At 42.5% G+C, this 24,191-nt stretch overlaps 1 protein-coding gene across 3 annotated transcripts in view; it reads right to left on the bottom strand.

Moving 5' to 3' along the window:
- map3k4 (mitogen-activated protein kinase kinase kinase 4) overlaps nt 1-24,191 on the bottom strand; it is a 107,743-nt gene that overhangs the window by 35,912 nt on the left and 47,640 nt on the right. For all 3 annotated transcript variants that reach the window (XM_071409300.1, XM_071409301.1, XM_071409302.1), the window contains exons 3-9: nt 20,768-21,369; nt 19,985-20,641; nt 16,380-16,748; nt 10,668-10,931; nt 10,222-10,374; nt 1,251-1,408; nt 982-1,098 (exon numbers count right to left, since the gene is read on the bottom strand). In XM_071409300.1, coding sequence (XP_071265401.1) covers nt 982-1,098; nt 1,251-1,408; nt 10,222-10,374; nt 10,668-10,931; nt 16,380-16,748; nt 19,985-20,641; nt 20,768-21,369 — 2,320 coding nt within the window. The remainder of the gene's footprint in view (nt 1-981; nt 1,099-1,250; nt 1,409-10,221; nt 10,375-10,667; nt 10,932-16,379; nt 16,749-19,984; nt 20,642-20,767; nt 21,370-24,191) is intronic.

Raw genomic sequence — 24,191 nt, 5'->3', positions numbered from 1 at the left:
GGAGCAGATTTTCATCAAAGATCTCTCTCTACTTTTCTCCGTTCATCTTTCCCTCGATCCTGACTAGTCTCCCAGTCCCTGCCGCTGAAAAACATCCCCACATCATGATGCTTCCACCACCATGCTTCACGGTATGGACCGTGCCAGGTTTCCTCCAAATGTGATGCTTGGCATTCAAGCCAAAGAGTTCAATTTTGGTTTCGTCAGACCAGATAATCTTGTTTCTCATGGTCTGAGAGTCTTTAGGTGCCTTTTGGCAAACTCCAAGTGGGCTGTCAAGTGCCTTTTACTGAGGAGTGGCTTCTGTCTGGCCACTCTACCATAAAGGCCTGATTGGTGGAGAGCTGCAGAGATGGTTGTCCTTCTGGAATGTTCTCCCATCTCTATCAGTGACCATTGGGTTCTTGGTCACGTCTCCCACAATTGCTCAATTTGGCCGGGCGGCCAGCTCTAGGAAGAGTCTTGGTGGTTCCAAACTTCTTCCATTTAAGAATGATGGAGGCCACTGTGTTCTTGGAGATCCTCAATGCTGCAGACATTTTTCGTTACCCTTTCCCAGATCTGTGCCTTCGACACAATCCTGTCTCGGCGCTCCACGCACAATTCCTTTGACCTCATGGCTTGGTTATTGCTCTGGCACTGTCAACTGTGGGATGTTATATAGACAGGTGTGTGCCTTTCCAAATCATGTCCAATCAATTGAATTTAACAAGGGGACTCCAATCAAGTTGTAGAAATGTCAAGGATGATCAATGGAAACATGATGCACCTGAGCTCAATTTCAAGAATCATAGCAAAGGGCCTGAATACTTAAGTAAATAAGGTATGTTATTTATTTTCAATAAATTCACAGAAAAATCTAAAAACCTGTTTTTCTTCGTCATTATAGGGTATTGTGTAACGTAACTAAATGTGGAAAAAGTCCAGGGGTCTGAAAACTTTCCAAATGCACTGTATGTTAAACATAAAACAAAGACATACCGGATCTCATCTGAGACTGTACTGTCGTCGGCACTTTCCCAGAATTCATCACCACTCTTCTGCAGGCCCGTGTCCAGGAAGTCCCCTGTGGACTTGAGCAGCATCCCAGCAATGTCACTGAGAGAGAAGATGAAGGGAATATTTAGCTAAGTGGAACTAACTAAATACAATGTGGAAGAGTGAGTGAGTTGGATGCTCTCAAGGAAAATAGACGCTTAAAATTAGATGGAGAAACAATGAATCAATGAACAAAAAAATCAAACACTTACCAGAAGAGTTTCCCAGACTGAGCCTCCCCTCCTCTGATGTAGGGAGTGATGACTTTGGTGAAGTTCCACTCCTCCTCTAGAAGGTTCTTCAGGCTGTGTGAGGCCTGGGGAAGCTGCTGCAGCATCTGGATCCAGCTGTGCATGTAGTCAAAGTACACCTGCAGACAGAGAGAGGAGAGATATCTCTACTGATTAAACAGGTAGGTGTGCAGCAGGGTTTTCATTAGCCGGTAACAGCAGGATTTTGGCTGACAAAAAGAAAAGAAAAGCCGATAAATAAAATTGCCGCCAGCCAGTCGATGTAAATGCATTTGTCCGGTCATGCTTATTGGTCTATAGGTTCATTGACAACATTTTGTGGAATTAAATTGGCCAGTGTATTTTCATTAGTCATTATGGGTCTTATTTATCAAACGAGCACAGCATACAGATATGGAGCCTAGAATGAGCGGAACATCTGTCAGACAGCAAGAGAGCTGTTGCTACAGTTACGTGAAACATGCTTTTATAAGCCCAACCATTTTAAATGCAAGCACCTGTTAATTTTTTGGGGATGTCCACGATTAAAGATCTACTATTTTTATTTCTCAACTGGTAATTGAAGCACACTTCCCATTAACCATTCAAGTGCTTAGGCAACAGAAGGCAAGCTTCAGTTTGTATGCAATCCGAACATTTAACTTCCTATTATGAGGTATGTTTCACTTTTCTTCAAAGTAGCCTAGCCAAAATACGACTAAAAACGTACATATTACATTGAAACCAGTAGCCTATTTCTCTCATGCTCCATTTGTTTTCAAATCAACTTTCTTTCACTGTCCAGTAGCCAAAAGTCCACAATCGTAGCCATATCAGTAATACATGCCAGTTGTTGCATCTTTAGATCTCCCCTCTTTCTAAATTTCAAAAATATATTTTCATCTCCGTCACATGAAATCGCTTGCATGTGCGTTGCGCTTTTGACAGCAGTGTTTTGCCACTAATTGCATTATGGAACGAACATTTGTGTTTATAGTGTTAAGATAAAATAGTTGATCGACATTTTAAGCTTAACGTTCTGATCTGTTGCATCAGCCTTAATGATTTTTAAAGTTTTTTGGGATGCACTGGTTGAATGAATTTGGGATCTATCACCCCACAACTGTCCCAGAGTCTGTTCGGAATAGGCAATGTATTTTTCGCACAAAATGACAAGCTGACCAATAGAATAGGTAAACTTTCCTACTATGGGGATAGTAGATTGAAATAGACTAGTGTTTTTGCTGTCTGTTATTAGTCTTGTTTGCTGAAGAAAAGTAACTGCGGACGGTTATTCCAACATCGTTCAAGTGTGCATCAGAATTCGGTAAGAAGGATGCACGCCATTGCATCCTTGAGTTGTATGTTCTGTTAAGTTGAATTACCATAACATAAAAGTGATTTCTATCATTCTGAGCACCGTGGCTGGACACCCTAATCAGGTTATGCATATGGGTCGGTAAAGTTCTCAAATGCCTGGTAAATTAAAATGCTGCTGGTCAAATGTCCGGTAAATTAAAATGCTGCTGGTCAAATGTCCGGTAAATTAAAATGCTGCTGGTCAAATGTCCGGTATATTAAAATGCTGCTGGTCAAATGTCCGGTATATTAAAATGCTGCTGGTCAAATGTCCGGTATATTAAAATGCTGCTGGTCAAATGTCCGGTATATTAAAATGCTGCTGGTCAAATGTCCGGTATATTAAAATGCTGCTGGTCAAATGTCCGGTATATTAAAATGCTGCTGGTCAAATGTCCGGTATATTAAAATGCTGCTGGTCAAATGTCCGGTAAATTAAAATGCTGCTGGTCAAATGTCCGGTAAATTAAAATGCTGCTGGTCAAATGTCCGGTAAATTAAAATGCTGCTGGTCAAATGTCCGGTATATTAAAATGCTGCTGGTCAAATGTCCGGTATATTAAAATGCTGCTGGTCAAATGTCCGGTAAATTAAAATGCTGCTGGTCAAATGTCCGGTAAATTAAAATGCTGCTGGTCAAATGTCCGGTAAATTAAAATGCTGCTGGTCAAATGTCCGGTAAATTAAAATGCTGCTGGTCAAATGTCCGGTAAATTAAAATGCTGCTGGTCAAATGTCCGGTATATTAAAATGCTGCTGGTCAAATGTCCGGTATATTAAAATGCTGCTGGTCAAATGTCCGGTAAATTAAAATGCTGCTGGTCAAATGTCCGGTAAATTAAAATGCTGCTGGTCAAATGTCCGGTAAATTAAAATGCTGCTGGTCAAATGTCCGGTAAATTAAAATGCTGCTGGTCAAATGTCCGGTAAATTAAAATGCTGCTGGTCAAATGTCCGGTAAATTAAAATGCTGCTGGTCAAATGTCCGGTAAATTAAAATGCTGCTGGTCAAATGTCCGGTATATTAAAATGCTGCTGGTCAAATGTCCGGTATATTAAAATGCTGCTGGTCAAATGTCCGGTAAATTAAAATGCTGCTGGTCAAATGTCCGGTATATTAAAATGCTGCTGGTCAAATGTCCGGTATATTAAAATGCTGCTGGTCAAATGTCCGGTAAAGTAAAATGCTGCTGGTCAAATGTCCGGTAAAGTAAAATGCTGCTGGTCAAATGTCCGGTAAAGTAAAATGCTGCTGGTCAAATGTCCGGTAAATTAAAATGCTGCTGGTCAAATGTCCGGTAAATTAAAATGCTGCTGGTCAAATGTCCGGTATATTAAAATGCTGCTGGTCAAATGTCCGGTAAATTAAAATGCTGCTGGTCAAATGTCCGGTAAATTAAAATGCTGCTGGTCAAATGTCCGGTATATTAAAATGCTGCTGGTCAAATGTCCGGTATATTAAAATGCTGCTGGTCAAATGTCCGGTAAATTAAAATGCTGCTGGTCAAATGTCCGGTAAATTAAAATGCTGCTGGTCAAATGTCCGGTATATTAAAATGCTGCTGGTCAAATGTCCGGTATATTAAAATGCTGCTGGTCAAATGTCCGGTAAATTAAAATGCTGCTGGTCAAATGTCCGGTATATTAAAATGCTGCTGGTCAAATGTCCGGTATATTAAAATGCTGCTGGTCAAATGTCCGGTATATTAAAATGCTGCTGGTCAAATGTCCGGCATATTAAAATGCTGCTGGTCAAATGTCCGGTAAATTAAAATGCTGCTGGTCAAATGTCCGGTATATTAAAATGCTGCTGGTCAAATGTCCGGTAAATTAAAATGCTGCTGGTCAAATGTCCGGTATATTAAAATGCTGCTGGTCAAATGTCCGGTAAATTAAAATGCTGCTGGTCAAATGTCCGGTAAATTAAAATGCTGCTGGTCAAATGTCCGGTAAATTAAAATGCTGCTGGTCAAATGTCCGGTAAATTAAAATGCTGCTGGTCAAATGTCCGGTAAATTAAAATGCTGCTGGTCAAATGTCCGGTAAATTAAAATGCTGCTGGTCAAATGTCCGGTATATTAAAATGCTGCTGGTCAAATGTCCGGTATATTAAAATGCTGCTGGTCAAATGTCCGGTAAATTAAAATGCTGCTGGTCAAATGTCCGGTAAATTAAAATGCTGCTGGTCAAATGTCCGGTAAATTAAAATGCTGCTGGTCAAATGTCCGGTATATTAAAATGCTGCTGGTCAAATGTCCGGTATATTAAAATGCTGCTGGTCAAATGTCCGGTATATTAAAATGCTGCTGGTCAAATGTCCGGTATATTAAAATGCTGCTGGTCAAATGTCCGGTATATTAAAATGCTGCTGGTCAAATGTCCGGTATATTAAAATGCTGCTGGTCAAATGTCCGGTATATTAAAATGCTGCTGGTCAAATGTCCGGTATATTAAAATGCTGCTGGTCAAATGTCCGGTATATTAAAATGCTGCTGGTCAAATGTCCGGTAAATTAAAATGCTGCTGGTCAAATGTCCGGTAAATTAAAATGCTGCTGGTCAAATGTCCGGTAAATTAAAATGCTGCTGGTCAAATGTCCGGTATATTAAAATGCTGCTGGTCAAATGTCCGGTATATTAAAATGCTGCTGGTCAAATGTCCGGTAAATTAAAATGCTGCTGGTCAAATGTCCGGTAAATTAAAATGCTGCTGGTCAAATGTCCGGTAAATTAAAATGCTGCTGGTCAAATGTCCGGTAAATTAAAATGCTGCTGGTCAAATGTCCGGTAAATTAAAATGCTGCTGGTCAAATGTCCGGTATATTAAAATGCTGCTGGTCAAATGTCCGGTATATTAAAATGCTGCTGGTCAAATGTCCGGTAAATTAAAATGCTGCTGGTCAAATGTCCGGTAAATTAAAATGCTGCTGGTCAAATGTCCGGTAAATTAAAATGCTGCTGGTCAAATGTCCGGTAAATTAAAATGCTGCTGGTCAAATGTCCGGTAAATTAAAATGCTGCTGGTCAAATGTCCGGTAAATTAAAATGCTGCTGGTCAAATGTCCGGTAAATTAAAATGCTGCTGGTCAAATGTCCGGTATATTAAAATGCTGCTGGTCAAATGTCCGGTATATTAAAATGCTGCTGGTCAAATGTCCGGTAAATTAAAATGCTGCTGGTCAAATGTCCGGTATATTAAAATGCTGCTGGTCAAATGTCCGGTATATTAAAATGCTGCTGGTCAAATGTCCGGTAAAGTAAAATGCTGCTGGTCAAATGTCCGGTAAAGTAAAATGCTGCTGGTCAAATGTCCGGTATATTAAAATGCTGCTGGTCAAATGTCCGGTAAAGTAAAATGCTGCTGGTCAAATGTCCGGTAAAGTAAAATGCTGCTGGTCAAATGTCCGGTAAAGTAAAATGCTGCTGGTCAAATGTCCGGTAAATTAAAATGCTGCTGGTCAAATGTCCGGTATATTAAAATGCTGCTGGTCAAATGTCCGGTATATTAAAATGCTGCTGGTCAAATGTCCGGTAAATTAAAATGCTGCTGGTCAAATGTCCGGTAAATTAAAATGCTGCTGGTCAAATGTCCGGTATATTAAAATGCTGCTGGTCAAATGTCCGGTATATTAAAATGCTGCTGGTCAAATGTCCGGTAAATTAAAATGCTGCTGGTCAAATGTCCGGTAAATTAAAATGCTGCTGGTCAAATGTCCGGTATATTAAAATGCTGCTGGTCAAATGTCCGGTAAATTAAAATGCTGCTGGTCAAATGTCCGGTATATTAAAATGCTGCTGGTCAAATGTCCGGTATATTAAAATGCTGCTGGTCAAATGTCCGGTATATTAAAATGCTGCTGGTCAAATGTCCGGTATATTAAAATGCTGCTGGTCAAATGTCCGGTAAATTAAAATGCTGCTGGTCAAATGTCCGGTATATTAAAATGCTGCTGGTCAAATGTCCGGTATATTAAAATGCTGCTGGTCAAATGTCCGGTAAATTAAAATGCTGCTGGTCAAATGTCCGGTATATTAAAATGCTGCTGGTCAAATGTCCGGTATATTAAAATGCTGCTGGTCAAATGTCCGGTAAATTAAAATGCTGCTGGTCAAATGTCCGGTATATTAAAATGCTGCTGGTCAAATGTCCGGTATATTAAAATGCTGCTGGTCAAATGTCCGGTATATTAAAATGCTGCTGGTCAAATGTCCGGTAAATTAAAATGCTGCTGGTCAAATGTCCGGTAAATTAAAATGCTGCTGGTCAAATGTCCGGTATATTAAAATGCTGCTGGTCAAATGTCCGGTAAATTAAAATGCTGCTGGTCAAATGTCCGGTATATTAAAATGCTGCTGGTCAAATGTCCGGTATATTAAAATGCTGCTGGTCAAATGTCCGGTAAATTAAAATGCTGCTGGTCAAATGTCCGGTATATTAAAATGCTGCTGGTCAAATGTCCGGTAAATTAAAATGCTGCTGGTCAAATGTCCGGTATATTAAAATGCTGCTGGTCAAATGTCCGGTATATTAAAATGCTGCTGGTCAAATGTCCGGTATATTAAAATGCTGCTGGTCAAATGTCCGGTAAATTAAAATGCTGCTGGTCAAATGTCCGGTATATTAAAATGCTGCTGGTCAAATGTCCGGTAAATTAAAATGCTGCTGGTCAAATGTCCGGTATATTAAAATGCTGCTGGTCAAATGTCCGGTAAATTAAAATGCTGCTGGTCAAATGTCCGGTAAATTAAAATGCTGCTGGTCAAATGTCCGGTAAATTAAAATGCTGCTGGTCAAATGTCCGGTAAATTAAAATGCTGCTGGTCAAATGTCCGGTAAATTAAAATGCTGCTGGTCAAATGTCCGGTATATTAAAATGCTGCTGGTCAAATGTCCGGTATATTAAAATGCTGCTGGTCAAATGTCCGGTAAATTAAAATGCTGCTGGTCAAATGTCCGGTAAATTAAAATGCTGCTGGTCAAATGTCCGGTAAATTAAAATGCTGCTGGTCAAATGTCCGGTATATTAAAATGCTGCTGGTCAAATGTCCGGTATATTAAAATGCTGCTGGTCAAATGTCCGGTATATTAAAATGCTGCTGGTCAAATGTCCGGTATATTAAAATGCTGCTGGTCAAATGTCCGGTATATTAAAATGCTGCTGGTCAAATGTCCGGTATATTAAAATGCTGCTGGTCAAATGTCCGGTATATTAAAATGCTGCTGGTCAAATGTCCGGTATATTAAAATGCTGCTGGTCAAATGTCCGGTATATTAAAATGCTGCTGGTCAAATGTCCGGTAAATTAAAATGCTGCTGGTCAAATGTCCGGTAAATTAAAATGCTGCTGGTCAAATGTCCGGTAAATTAAAATGCTGCTGGTCAAATGTCCGGTATATTAAAATGCTGCTGGTCAAATGTCCGGTATATTAAAATGCTGCTGGTCAAATGTCCGGTATATTAAAATGCTGCTGGTCAAATGTCCGGTATATTAAAATGCTGCTGGTCAAATGTCCGGTAAATTAAAATGCTGCTGGTCAAATGTCCGGTATATTAAAATGCTGCTGGTCAAATGTCCGGTAAAGTAAAATGCTGCTGGTCAAATGTCCGGTAAAGTAAAATGCTGCTGGTCAAATGTCCGGTAAATTAAAATGCTGCTGGTCAAATGTCCGGTAAATTAAAATGCTGCTGGTCAAATGTCCGGTAAATTAAAATGCTGCTGGTCAAATGTCCGGTATATTAAAATGCTGCTGGTCAAATGTCCGGTAAATTAAAATGCTGCTGGTCAAATGTCCGGTAAATTAAAATGCTGCTGGTCAAATGTCCGGTATATTAAAATGCTGCTGGTCAAATGTCCGGTAAATTAAAATGCTGCTGGTCAAATGTCCGGTATATTAAAATGCTGCTGGTCAAATGTCCGGTAAATTAAAATGCTGCTGGTCAAATGTCCGGTATATTAAAATGCTGCTGGTCAAATGTCCGGTATATTAAAATGCTGCTGGTCAAATGTCCGGTATATTAAAATGCTGCTGGTCAAATGTCCGGCCTCACATTTTCCTAACGTAAACCTGGTGCGCATGTAGTCAAAGTACACCTGCAGACAAAGGGATGAATGTACAGTGATCAACCGGCAAGTAAGTGGATATGTTGCCAACTTACAGGTGTTTCTCCAATGTTATTCATTTAAATAACAGTGCATGGCTGCAAGCAGCAGGTAGTTTCCTCTCCAGTTTGAGACCGTGCCAAGTCATTTGATAAGCAAATCCAAGTTCCTAAATTTATGTTCTGACAATTGCTTAGCATGGTTTATCCACATTTGATAAGCAAATCAAGTTCCTAAATGTATGTTCTGACAATTGATTTGCATGGTTTATCCACATTTGATAAGCAAATCAAGTTCCTAAATGTATGTTCTGACAATTGATTTGCATGGTTTTTCCAAACGCAAATGTTCGTTCCATAATGCAATTAGCGGCAAAACACTGCTGTCAAAAGCGCAACGCACATGCAAGCGATTTCATGTGACGGAGATGAAAATATATTTTTGAAATTTAGAAAGAGGGGTGATTGTCACCTGTCTGTGATATCACCACCATTATCCTAACACAAATTCCTCCTGTAATATATACCATCCTTCCTATGGCATTGTGTGGTATTGCTTCCTATTTGTCAGCAGATGGCAGCGATACTGGGGAATACATTCATCCTCATTGCTGTCATTCTTATTGTATTAGTCTCACTGCAGGGCAGGGTTGTGATATTCCTAAAGTAAAGTCTGTTTTTCTGCAGCAGCTGAGTGGTGGCAGAAGATAGTAGACTAGACTTTGACCCTGACAGTGCTGTGGTGGTGACCCTTTTTAGAATTCAGGAACATTGTGTTTTCTTAGGCTTTTATCACCCACTACCGGCCGTCTGTCCAAGGAGACAGACAGCGAGGAAAGGAAACGCTGCAGCCTAAACTCCTGAGAAGTAATCAGTGATTGACTGATGCCAATTCCTACCACACCCCTGGCTGCCATGTGCTGATTCAGCTTGGTGGTTGCTGGTTAAAGCGCTCTCACCCTAGAGATAAGCACACACTCTCAAGCAGATTTACCGGGTGCTAGTATAACCCTAAGCCTGGTTGGGTCCTGGCCAGGCACCCAGAGAGACACAAGCCACTTTCCTACAGTACACACTCACTCAGGTTGAGTAGGACGCAGCCTCTAACTTCACCCTGGTTAAAGGATAATTATGTAAAAGTTGTACTCTGCGACTTTAGTAACCTCTGGGGTAATCTACACCCGACAAACAATAGTGACCTCGGTAACCTCTGGGGTAATCTACACCCGACAAAGAAGTTGCAGAAAATAGTCTCTTTTTAAATCAAAACATTTCAGTGTTTTAGGGCAGTTTCCCAATGCATCTACTACAGATTAGTACTCCCTAGTTTGTCTTACCACCAGCATCTGGGGAGGTCCTCTTCAAACTTGTCTATGTTAGGTAGCAGTTATAATGCATTTAAGACCCGTCATAAGCATGTATGACTCGCTTATCATTTTTGTGGAAAGAGGAATTTTGCAACCCTAATCATGACTCAGTAGGTGGTCTGTCTTACCACCAGCATTTTGTGGAGGTCCTCCTCGAATTCGTCTATGTTGGCATTGGTCTGGAGTCCCTGGGGGTCTGTGACCACCCCCCTCAGCATGTACTGGTAATACTGTTTCATCAGGAGACCACCTTTCAACACCTCCTTACATTCACGCACCAACTACAGGGCAGATAGAGACAGAGGTTAGCATGGGCATCAACTGACATATAGCCTACCTGACTGAGCCAAACCGAGCCGAGCTGTACTAGGCTGGACTGGTTATGCAGCCACCATAGATGCTGGAACTGTGCTTTAAAGGACAATGTGAAAATAACATATCTGGGCCAGCGCAGTGCGGTTCAGGTCAGCCCTACAGTGTGAATCAGGCAATAGAGATGATCATCACTATTCACCTCTCCTATTCAGAATGAGCAGGGCCGAGAGGGAGAAACAGAGAAAGTGTGCCCGCTGACCTGTTTGATGCTGAGCAGTGATGGCTCCCCTGCAGGCCTCTGTTCCAGTCTCAGCTTAAGGCACTCGTGTATCACGTTCAGCAGGACGCGGCACAGGACCAGGAAGGCAGGTCGGAACGAGGGCAGGTCCATGTCCAACAGCTCCTCCCAGGAAACGTGGTCCGCCCCCAGCTCCGGGCCCCCGGGAGCGCCACAGGAGGACAGGTGGCGGGACAACTCCGGTAGGTAGTCACTGTACAGCATGGGGTCTGGGAAGTCCGTGAACTAGAGAAAGACACAGACATGTTAGCATGTCTAAACTAAAGCGTGAGAGGGACAGCTCCGGTAGGTAGTCACTGAAAACATTGTGGTCAGGGAAGTCCGTGAACTAGCTGGGGAGACGAACATCCAACACAAAAAAACTAACACAGAATACACAGACAGGTTAGCATGTCGGCAAACTACAGAGGGCTGAGCAAGGTGAGGATAGTGTAATGCAGAGTTTTCAAAATCTCTGCTTCAGTATTAAACTGGTTAACTGGTCAAAAAGGTAAAATGTCAAAATATCCCTAAAAAGAGCAGTGTAGATTCCTAGCTAAATATCTTTCTGTTTACAAGTTGAGTATGCATGCAGTGAACGTTTTTTTCCAACCAGCACACTGATGTTGGTTTCATAGATAAATGACAACCTCAGCGAGGGGAACCAAGCCTTCCCTCCTAGGGCCCCAGGGATGGTGACTCAGCCATCCTGTATGTATATGAGTGGTTTTGTGTGCACACTGGGTCTCTACACATGACCACAGCTGAGAGAGCACTGAGATAGTATAACACATGGACTAGTCAGTTGGGCTCTGAAATGGCTCATTATCGACAAAGCACCCTGCAGTACAGTGGCAGCTTAGTTGGAAATCAATTTAACTAATTATATATGAATGAGGTTCATTTGTGAAGAAAAAATAATGATTTGCATTCATATTTGCTTTGCCAAAATGTGACTAGCTTTCAATTTGACAGAAAGCAAACATGAACAAGCTCCATTAAGCCCACCAGGGATTCATGATTAAAATGCATATAGGCCTGCACAATCCAATTCATGATGGTTATTTTCAAGGTGCATAACATGTATCAAGTACAAGCAGTTCCCTCTCATTTTGCAACGTCACAATAGCCACAGTGCAGCTCTGCGAACACAATATCCAAAAACAGAGCCAAAGCAATCTAAGCTGAACTGGGCTGGACTAGTTATGCATCCACCATAGTTGCTGGAACCGTGATGGAAAAGACATTGTGAAAACAAAATATCTGAGCCTGCACTGTATGGTTTGGTATGGCATGAGTGTGAAAGGGGTTTTCAAACCTCTGCCAGGAGACCCCCAGACATTTCACAATATTGTTGTAGCCTTTAACTAGCTAACATGATTCACCTTATCAAGGGCTTGATGATGTGTTAAGTTGATTCAAGTGTGCTAGCTCTGGAATAGATAAAATACATGGAACGGCTGTATTTGAAAACCCCTGCCATATTGGACAAATGAGAGAGACACACTGCAATCTAAGCTCTCCTGTGGATTTATGACAACCTTTCGACCACTCAGGTCTTCATCGGATCTCAAAACATAGTGGAAGTTGTCATGTCAACAATTAACCACATAGGACTGCGTTTTTATCATGACAAAGTAATTCTGCATTTTTAACAAAAAAAATAAATAAAAACACATAGAAAATATCTTGCTGCGTTTGGTAAACGCAGATTTAAAATGCTTCTCATTGTAATTTCTGCTCAGCATCAGACTAATTCTGTGCTTCAGTCGCACTTCTCCACTCAGATGAGAATTCATGAACAGGCATTCTATCAGCAGACAGAGCTCTGTGATGTGGAGCTACTCCATCATTCTATCAGCAGACAGAGCTCTGACTGATGTGGAGCTACTGTTCTCCATCATTCTATCAGCAGACAGAGCTCTGTGATGTGGAGCTACTTTTCTCCATCATTCTATCAGCAGACAGAGCTCTGACTGATGTGGAGCTACTCCATCATTCTATCAGCAGACAGAGCTCTGACTGATGTGGAGCTACTCCATCATTCTATCAGCAGACAGAGCTCTGACTGATGTGGAGCTACTGTTCTCCATCATTCTATCAGCAGACAGAGCTCTGACTGATGTGGAGCTACTTTTCTCCATCATTCTATCAGCAGACAGAGCTCTGACTGATGTGGAGCTACTTTTCTCCATCATTCTATCAGCAGACAGAGCTCTGACTGATGTGGAGCTACTGTTCTCCATCATTCTATCAGCAGACAGAGCTCTGACTGATGTGGAGCTACTGTTCTCCATCATTCTATCAGCAGACAGAGCTCTGACTGATGTGGAGCTACTCCATCATTCTATCAGCAGACAGAGCTCTGACTGATGTGGAGCTACTGTTCTCCATCATTCTATCAGCAGACAGAGCTCTGTGATGTGGAGCTACTCCATCATTCTATCAGCAGACAGAGCTCTGACTGATGTGGAGCTACTGTTCTCCATCATTCTATCAGCAGACAGAGCTCTGACTGATGTGGAGCTACTGTTCTCCTGTACTTTTTTTTATTTAATTTTAATTTTATTTCACCTTTATTTAACCAGGTAGGCAAATTGAGAACACGTTCTCATTTACAATTGCGACCTGGCCAAGATAAAGCAAAGCAGTTCGACACATACAACAACACATAGTTACACATGGAGTAAAACAAACATACAGTCAATAATACAGTGAAAAATAAGTCTATATACAATGTGAGCAAGTGAGGTGAGATAAGGGAGGTGAAGGCAAACAAAATATATATATAAATAAATAAAAATATAAAAAGGCCATGGTGGCGAAGTAAATACAATATAGCAAGTAAAAAAATTAAATTAAATAAAAAGAAAAAAAGAAAAAAAAAGAAATAATAAAAAAGGAAAACACTGGAATGGTTGGTTTGCAGTGGAAGAAAGTGTAAAGTAGAGATAGAAATAATGGGGTGCAAAGGAGCAAAATAAATAAATAAATACAGTAGGTAAAGAGGTAGTTGTTTGGGCTAAATTATAGATGGGCTATGTACAGGTGCAGTAATCTATGAGCTGCTCTGACAGCTGGTGCTTAAAGCTAGTGAGGGAGATAAGTGTTTCCAGTTTCAGAGATTTTTGTAGTTCGTTCCAGTCATTGGCAGCAGAGAACTGGAAGGAGAGGCGGCCAAAGGAAGAATTGGTTTTGGGGGTGACCAGAGAGATATACCTGCTGGAGCGCGTGCTACAGGTAGGTGCTGCTATGGTGACCAGCGAGCTGAGATAAGGGGGGACTTTACCTAGCAGGGTCTTGTAGATGACCTGGAGCCAGTGGGTTTGGCGACGAGTATGAAGCGAGGGCCAGCCAACGAGTGTACAGGTCGCAGTGGTGGGTAGTATATGGGGCTTTGGTGACAAAACGGATGGCACTGTGACACTTTTCAGTGTGGCCAGCCTAGTTCTCTGGTAAAATACCAGATTAACTTCAAGAAAAACATCAGGAAATGTAGCTGGCTACATTCTTTCTATGATAAACATTAGACATAGGATGGCCATGCATCGTTTCTGCAAAAAAATACCTTGCTTTTTCATTCTAAGCTCATTTACTTGTGGCTGCTAGCCAAATAGCATTGCATTTCTGTTGTCATCTAATGTTTTCTGCTGAATGTGATGCGCCAAGGTATTTTCTGCTGAATGGGATGCGCCAAGGTATTTTCTACTGAATGGGATGCGCCAAGGTATTTTCTGCTGAATGGGATGCGCCAAGGTAGTTTCTACTGAATGGGATGCGCCAAGGTAGTTTCTGCTGAATGGGATGCGCCAAGATATTTTCTGCTGAATGGGATGCGCCAAGGTAGTTTCTGCTGAATGGGATGCGCCAAGGTAGTTTCTGCTGAATGGGATGCGCCAAGGTATTTTCTGCTGAATGGGATGCGCCAAGGTATTTTCTGCTGAATGGGATGCGCCAAGGTATTTTCTACTGAATGGGATGCGCCACGGTAGTTTCTACTGAATGTGATGCGCCAAGGTATTTTCTACTGAATGGGATGCGCCAAGGTAGTTTCTGCTGAATGGGATGCGCCAAGGTAGTTTCTGCTGAATGGGATGCGCCAAGGTAGTTTCTGCTGAATGGGATGCGCCAAGGTAGTTTCTGCTGAATGGGATGCGCCAAGGTATTTTCTGCTGAATGGGATGCACCAAGGTATTTTCTGCTGAATGGGATGCACCAAGGTATTTTCTACTGAATGGGATGCACCAAGGTATTTTCTGCTGAATGGGATGCACCAAGGTATTTTCTACTGAATGGGATGCACCAAGGTATTTTCTGCTGAATGGGATGCACCAAGGTATTTTCTGCTGAATGGGATGCACCAAGGTATTTTCTACTGAATGGGATGCACCAAGGTATTTTCTGCTGAATGGGATGCACCAAGGTAGTTTCTACTGAATGGGATGCACCAAGGTATTTTCTACTGAATGGGATGCACCAAGGTATTTTCTACTGAATGGGATGCACCAAGGTATTTTCTGCTGAATGGGATGCACCAAGGTAGTTTCTACTGAATGGGATGCACCAAGGTATTTTCTGCTGAATGGGATGCACCAAGGTAGTTTCTACTGAATGGGATGCGCCAAGGTAGTTTCTGCTGAATGGGATGCGCCACGGTATTTTCTGCTGAATGGGATGCGCCAAGGTAGTTTCTACTGAATGGGATGCACCAAGGTAGTTTCTACTGAATGGGATGCACCAAGGTAGTTTCTGCTGAATGGGATGCACCAAGGTAGTTTCTGCTGAATGGGATGCGCCAAGGTATTTTCTACTGAATGGGATGCACCAAGGTAGTTTCTACTGAATGGGATGCGCCAAGGTAGTTTCTACTGAATGGGATGCACCAAGGTATTTTCTGCTGAATGGGATGCACCAAGGTAGTTTCTACTGAATGGGATGCACCAAGGTATTTTCTGCTGAATGGGATGCACCAAGGTAGTTTCTACCGAATGGGATGCGCCAAGGTAGTTTCTGCTGAATGGGATGCGCCAAGGTAGTTTCTGCTGAATGGGATGCGCCAAGGTATTTTCTGCTGAATGGGATGCGCCAAGGTAGTTTCTACTGAATGGGATGCACCAAGGTAGTTTCTACTGAATGGGATGCACCAAGGTAGTTTCTGCTGAATGGGATGCACCAAGGTAGTTTCTGCTGAATGGGATGCGCCAAGGTATTTTCTACTGAATGGGATGCACCAAGGTAGTTTCTACTGAATGGGATGCGCCAAGGTAGTTTCTACTGAATGGGATGCACCAAGGTATTTTCTGCTGAATGGGATGCACCAAGGTAGTTTCTGCTGAATGGGATGCACCAAGGTATTTTCTGCTGAATGGGATGCACCAAGGTATTTTCTGTGAAAGAAAACTGATCGTTCTATTGAAGCAAAAAAAACGACTTTCAATATAAAATACAGATGAAATAGTTCAAAAAGCTGATTTTTTGAAAGTCTTATTTGAGTCAGCTGTGCAGTGCTAGGGCAAAACGTGCACCCTTTGGGGTCTACAGGACAGTTTGAGAAACACGGACATAGGAACATCAATTAAAATGTGCAGTCTCTCCCTCTAATTTCCTTTTTATCATTTGAAATACATCACCTGCTCAGACATTGGATATGTAACCTTCTCCTATATAAAATCACATGACAGCACTCTCTCTTACCTCCTGTGCAGGCGTGTGGCTGAGCAGGGCTGCCCGGGACCTCTGGAGGGAGGGGTCCATCAGCTTGTGTAGTCTCAGGATCAGTTTCCTCAGCCCCATCTGTTTCAAGGCCTTATCTACGAAGGGTCTGAAGATGGCTGTAGGGCAGTTCATCCCTCCTGTCCCTGTGCCCCCCGATACCACCTCCATAGTCCCCGTCTCAGTGAAGGTTGCCGTGGAGTCATTCTCCTCGTCTTCTTCATCCTCGTCTTCCTCGTCGTTGCCACGGGAACAGCGTGGCGAGGGGATCTCGAAGACGGGCCAGCCGATACGGGAAAGGTCCCTGAGGCCGAGGACAGTCGCCATAACACGAAGTTTCTGGTTCAGATCCTAAGTGAAAATATAATAACAAATATATGCCATTTTGTAGATGCTTTCATTCAAAGCGACTTACAGTAGTTGTAATGGTTACATTTTCGTATTGGTTGGCCCAGCAGGATCCTAGTGTTGCAATCGCAGCCAGGAACACAGAAAATATGTTGATTGTTTTGCTAGTGAGAAGACATCATTTCTCCATGCATTGGCTCTCTACTAGGGTTGCAAAGGGTCGGAAACTTTCCGGGAAATTTACAGAAATTTTCCATGGGAAGTTAGGCCCGGGAGTTTTGCTAAAATTCACAAAAAAAAGTTAGCTTATAACAGTGAACCTTTGCGAGATACACAAGGCAATTCTAGGTTTTGTGGCATATTTTGGTTAAACTATCTCCAATTCAATGGAATTGCAACCCTCTGCATGCACAGTGCACTCTTCCATCACATGTACAGCTGATTCTCAAGATCTTGCACACTAATGAGATGCTATTGAGCCCACACCACTACACTGTCTGAGCCAAGGACTACATGCTTTCTGCTAAGTTTTGATTACAATACTGGGTGGGGTGAATATATTTTATATGACATACATTATTTTGTGTTAACTAGTAAATAGCAGCATACAGCAAAGTGTGTTTAAATCATTTCTAACTTTCTGCTAGTTAGTTTATGCTACAATGTGGGTTTTAGCTTGCTTGAGCCTGCTAACTGAGGAGTGTTAATTCACCCGTTTCATTTTAAAACATGTATCTTACAAAGGAGTTGTTTAATCTAACTGCTTAACTATTTATCTGTACATGGAATTGTATTTGTTTTTTTTACTAATTTATTTCTAGTCTTTACAGGAAAATACCATGGGCACTATCTGATGTGTGGAGACATTTCACTGCAGCTAATGTAGAAGGAAAAGCTGTGTACATTTGCAAATACTGTGCCAAATCATATGTGAAGAATGCATCAAAGATGCAGAATCATCTGGCCACGTGCATAAAGTTCCCTCAGCGCTCACAACAAGCAACCTCTGACATAAGTCCCTCTACTTCTATTCGAGGTGAAAATGATGACTCAGACACCTTATCGATAGTAACAGCTCATGGTCCTCCTGGAATCACTTGTTTTTTTGACTCAATGGAACGTAGTCAGAGATATGGTGATGAATGTCTTGCTCGAGCTGTGTATGCAACTGGTTCACCTCTGATGCTCACAGGCAATGTGTATTGGAAGTGATTTCTGAATGTTCTACACCCAGCATACACCCCTCCAACCAGACATGCTTTATCTACTCATTTGCTGGATTCAGAGTTCAAGTGAAGGTCAAGCAAATCATAGAGAAGCAGACTGTATTGCAATCATCTCTGATGGGTGGTCGAATGTTCGTGGGCAAGGAATAATTAACTACATCTCCACCCCTCAACCAGTATTCTACAAGAGCACAGACACAAGGGACAACAGACACACCGGTCTCTACATTGCAGATGAGCTGAAGGCAGTCATCAATGACCTTTGACCACAGAAGGTATTTGCACTGGTAACAAACAATGCTGCAAACATGAAGGCTGCTTGGTCTAAAGTGGAGGAGTCCTACCCTCATATCACACCCATTGGCTGTGCTGCTCATGCATTGAATCTGCTCCTCAAGGACATCATGGCACTGAAAACAATGGATACAGTCTACAAGAGAGCCAAGGAAATGGTTTGGTATGTGAAGGGTCATCAAGTTATAGCAGCAATCTACCTCAGCAAGCAAAGTGAGAAGAATAAGAGCACCACATTGAAGCTGCCCAGCAACAACACTTGGGGTGGTTTTGTCATCATCTTTGACAGTCTCCTGGAGGGGAAGGAGTCTCTCCAAGAAATGGCCATATCACAGTCTGCTGATATGGATAGACCCATCAAGAGGATCCTCCTGGATGATTCATTTTGGGAGAGAGTGGTAAGCAGCCTGAAACTCCTGAAACCTATAGGAGTAGCCATTGCACGGATTGAGGGAGACAATGCCATACTGTCTGATGTTTAGACTCTGATTGCAGATGTAAGAGAAGAAATCCATACTGCCCTGCCCACTTCACTGTTGCTCCAAGCAGAGGAAACTGCAGTTCTGAAATGCATCAAGAAGCGGGAATCCTTCTGCCTGAAGCCCATACACACCGCAGCATACATGTTGGACCCCAAGTATGCTGGCAAGAGCATCCTGTCTGGTGCAGAGATCAACAAGGCCTATGGTGTCATCACTACTGTGTCTCGCCACCTTGGCCTGGATGAGGGCATGGTTCTTGGCAATCTGGCGAAGTACACTTCCAAGCAAGGGCTTTGGGATGGAGATGCAATATGGCAGTCATGCCAACATATCTCATCAGCCACCTGGTGGAAGGGACTTTGTGGATCTGAGGCTCTTTCCCATGTTGCCTCCATCATCCTCCAAATCCCACCAACATCAGCCACCTCAGAGCGCAACTGGTCCTTGTTTGGGAACACACACCAAAGCACGCAACAGGCTGACCAATACAAGGGTTGAAAAATAGGTGGCCATCCGGACAAATTTGAGGCTTTTTGAGCCTGACAACGGGCCATCCTCAACAAGGATGGGAAGTGACAGTGAAGATGAGACCTCAGAGTCTGACGTTCAAGAGGTGGACATTGAGGAGGTTCAGGGAGAAGACATGGAAGCCTGAGAGGAAGACAACCAAAGCTTTAGTTTCTAGACTATCATTTTACAGATATATATTGAGAATGGCTTTAGGAGATGCGATGGATCAGTGAAATCATCCCATCAAGTCAACGCATTTCATTAAAAGTTCAATTCGTAACTAAATTGTTTTTTTAATCATTTGCAATTATGTCTACTTGTGATAAGGTAAAATGTTTATGTTTCTGTCTCCATATATGGTAAATATATCCAATGCAAAAAAAACATCTACATTTAAATGGCATTAATATTAATTTGCATGTATTTCCATTAATTCCCATGGAAAGTTTCCACCTCTGAATATTCCCCAAAATGTGCAACCCTAATCTCTACTACTGTCTAGCTCCTGTTATTTATTTGAATGTACTTTAAGCTCTTTTAACATCAGCAGTTGTCACAAAAAAGGGAATATCAGCTTTTTTGCTGACACCAAAGGTGATATATTTATAAAGCTTACTGTGAGTGCTTACTGTGAGTGCTTGCTTTTCTATGCATTCTGTCACTCTACCACCCCTCTCCTGTTATTTTGAACACGTGTAAAACCTCAGTCAATCAATCCAGTCCTTACCTGTGTGATGTTGAGCCAGAGACAGAGTGCCTGCACCCTGCCCTGGAAGTCCCTGGCTGCGTACTTTTCATAGTCCTTCTGGAGGGTCTGCAGGGACGGGTACAAAGCCTCCACCGACTCCAGCAGCTCCATCACCCGTTTAACCTGCTCGAAGGCCAGCCGCTGGCGCTGGAGGTGCTCCCTGCACCCCGCCCCGGGGCCCAGGGGAGCCGCTGCGTCTACTGCCGAGGGGCAGGCGCTGAAGCCCCATGGGTCGACTGAAGCAAAGTGATTTTGGTTCGTCTCTGGAGCTCCAACAGCAGCAGGCTGGTTAGAGTCCCTCTCCTCCCCAGAAACAGTCTCTGAGGCCTGGGTTGGAGTCCTCTGTTTGGGACCCTGGCCTGGGCCTCCACAGCCTGGTTCTGTTAACACTAGTGTCCTCTGGGCTCCCTGGCCGGGAGATGCCCCTGATCCAACCATACCTGGTCGTCCTACACACACCCCCAGGGTCAGTTGTCCCAGGCCCACGGTGCTGGGGCTCAGGCTGTGGTAGTTGACCTTAAAGTGGAGCACCTTGTTGATGATGTCTGGGATTGCTTGTCGAGCCGTGAACAGGAACAGATCTTGGTCGTTGACGGAGCGTCTGGCGTGCCACGCCTGGAGCTCCAGCCACACCACCTGGACAGATGGAGGAAGGGATGAGAGAGAGAGTCAGGACACATACAAGTGCAATACACAATATACCATTATTCATCACCAGAAGATAGCATTAATCAATCAATTCATAAGTCAATCCATAGCTACCTCGTTGTTCTGGCCCATGAAGGCTGAGTTCTCCAGACCGCGCTGCTCCTTCTCCTTCTTCTTGGACGACATGGAAGTCAGCTTCAATAACAACCTCAGCGTCTCAAAGAACTTGAGTCTATCTGCAGGGCAGTCTGTCCTTGAGGTCTGGCGGTGGGTGCGGTGGGCCATGGGGTGGGGGATAGTGACAGGGAGCTTGCCGCTGCCGCACCCCAGCGATAGGTAGGGTTTCCTGGGGTCCATGTTGAGGGCTGAGCCTCCACCGAAGGGGCTGGAGGTCTTGGAGAGCGGGTCCAGCATGAAGGAACCTTCAAAGGTCTTCTTGTGGTCTCTCTCACTGGAACGCAGGGTGGCGCGTTGTTTTTGACCCTGCTTATAGTTGTGTTGGTGCTCCTCGGTTGCTTTGTTGACTTGCTTGTTTACGTTTATTTGGATCCCCTCAGAAGGGTCGGTCTGTTTCTTACCCAACTTGTAGTTATGTTGCTCAGCCTCTGGGGGGTCCTTCTCTCGGTCTCGCTCAGCCCCCTCTCTAGGCCTATAGGGGTTAGGCTCACTCTCTCTCTGGGGCTGGGATGGACTGGAGGGGGCTGGCTGATTGTCTACTGAGATACAAAAAGAGAGGAAAAAATCTATACTTATTCTAACCAATACAATAACAGAACCTTTACCCCTCAAGAAAATATACATCCTGTGGTTACTTTACTCACTGCTACTTGCTCATTCCAAACACCAGCCACTATGTTGGTTTGTATTTGTATGTATTAAGGGTCCCCATTAGCTGCTGCCAAGGAATAGAATTAGTTCCATGTAGCCATGGTTCTACATATTACTGTGTGCTTCCCAACGTCCGTTCTTGACTTGGGGATTGTGAAGAGATCTCTGGTGGCATGTCTTATGGGGTATGCATGAGTGTCCGAGCTGTGTGCTACTTGTTTAAAAACAGACACCTCTGCGTATTCAGCATGTCAACACTTCTCACAAAAACAAGTAGTGATGAAGTCAATCTCTCCTCCACTTTCGGCCATGAGATTTACATACATATTAATGTTAGCTCTCCGCGTACATGTAAGGGCCAGCCGTGCTGCCCTGTTCTGAGCCAATTGTAATTTTCAGGAGGTACCATTTTGTGGCACCTGACCACACGATTGAACAGTAGTTCAGGTGAGACAAAACTAGGGCCTGTAGGACCTGCCTTGTTCAGGGACGCAAACTGGTGAGGGTCCAAAACGGTGAGAAAAGAAAATGATCTACATGATCAGTCTCTGTGTAAAATAAGTGGTTCATATGAACCCAACGGACCACTAAAAAAATAAAGAAAACAATCCAAATGTTTTGTTTCCTAGACTTTACTGCAAATGACATTCAAGTCGAGAAAAGAAAAAACAACACACTAATATTACAGTTAGCCATAACAGCATTTATAACAGAACGCTTGTGACCACACGTACACACACAAACATTGCATTTGGGGGAAAAAAACATTTAAAAGTAGAAATAGAATGAAACAGGCATTCTATTTTTGCTCTATTATAGTGGCCACCCTGCACCTCTCTGATTCAGAGGGGTTGGGTTAAACGCGATGGACACATTTCAGTTGAAGGCTTTCAGTTGTACAACTGACTAGGTATCCCCCTTTCCTTTTCACACTATAGTAGACATCGAGCAAGTGCACAAGGCTATATGTGTGCAAAAAATAACATTCACTGAGTAAAACATTTAATAATCCCCCTCCCACACACACGTGTTACTGTCAAGTTCAACACAACAAAATCAATATATTATTTGGGCTACACACATGTGGACATCTGTTCTACAATGTGCCAGCAGAGCATGATACCCTTTGTTGGCATAATCTCTTTCAGGCAGAGAGTACACCTGGCATACCCCTTTTTATCCACTGTATTGAAAGTGAGAAAGAGGCAAAGTGTGTGGTGTTCCTTTCATCTCTATAGTGGCATCCAGCTAAAGCCCAGCTCCAGCTACACTTGATCCACTTGTTTAACTTCTTAGCGCTAGGGGTCAGATTTTCTTTTTTTTTTCTTTTTTTTTTTTTTAAATAACGTGCCCAACGTAAACGGACATTTTCTCTGGCCCAGATCGTAGAATATGCATATAATTTACAGATTAGGATAGAAAACACTTCAAAGTTTCCAAAACTGTCAGAATATTGTCTGTGAGTATAACAATACTTATTCTGCAAGCAAAAACCTGAGAAAATGTAACCCGGACGTGATATATTTTTTTTAAACTGTGTTTCCTGGCCCGTCTAACCTCCATTTAAAGAGGTATCAACCAGATTCCTTTTCCAATGGCTTCCTCAGGCTGTGACCAGGCTTTAGACATAGTTTCAGGCTTTTATTTTGAAAAAATGAGCGAGTTTTTTCAAAAGTAGTCAGGTGTCCTCTGAATATTTCCTGCTCGCGAGAGAGGGGCACCCCATTTTCCTTTTGTCTCTTAATGAATAGGTTATGGTCCGGGTGAAATATTATCGATTATGTTTGTTAAAAACAACCTGAGGATTGATTATAAAAAACAATTGACGTGTTTCTACGACCATTACGGATACTTTTTGGAATTTGTCGAACGGAACACGGCTTTGATTTTCTGAACATAATGCGCAACCCAAATGGCGTTTTTTTGTGATAAAAGTAATATTTATCGAACAAAAATTACATTTGTTGTGTAACTGGGAGTCTCGTGAGTGGAAACATCCGAAGATTATCAAGGGTAATCGATTAATTTGATTGCTTTTCTGACTTTCGTGACCAAGCTAACCAAGCTAATATAAGGCTAGCTGTTGTAACATTGAAAGCTACACTCACAAAAGCTTGGATTTCGTTCGCTGTAAAATATATTTAAAAAATCTGACACGATAGGTGGATTAACAACAAGCTAAACTGTGTTTTGGTATATTTCACTTGTGATTGCATTATTATAAATATTTTTTGTAATATTTTTGCATTTGGTGCCCTGCAATTCTAGCGGTGGTTTAGGAAAGTGATCCCGTAAAAGGGATCCGTAGCGCAGAGAAGTTAACAAGCAATGCCTCATTTTCACCTAATTCTCTCATTCTGAAAATTAACCACATACTGTAGAGGGAAAACATTTGTTGACAGATCGTAGTTCGCTAGCTAGTTAACTAACGCGTTATAACTTGAGGAAAGGCAAGGAGTTGTATACCAGTTAATACTAGAGCGAATTGGTTAGGTTACTAATGTTAGCTCATCTGAGGTTGTAAAGTTAGCTGTCTGATTTAATTAGCCAGCTAATTTTCACACCATGAACTCAATTATTTGATCAATTAAGTTGGCTAATGTTGCTCAACATCTCTGGCTTGCTAACTGAGAATTTGATCCAGCTAGCAAGATACTTAATGATAACAATACTTGTTCCACTACACTTTGTTTTTCAGTTACAGCTCATG

This window comes from Salvelinus alpinus, chromosome 7 (genome assembly GCF_045679555.1).
Source record: "Salvelinus alpinus chromosome 7, SLU_Salpinus.1, whole genome shotgun sequence".
NCBI lineage: Eukaryota > Metazoa > Chordata > Actinopteri > Salmoniformes > Salmonidae > Salvelinus > Salvelinus alpinus.
This window is presented reverse-complemented; position numbering and strand designations above follow the sequence as displayed.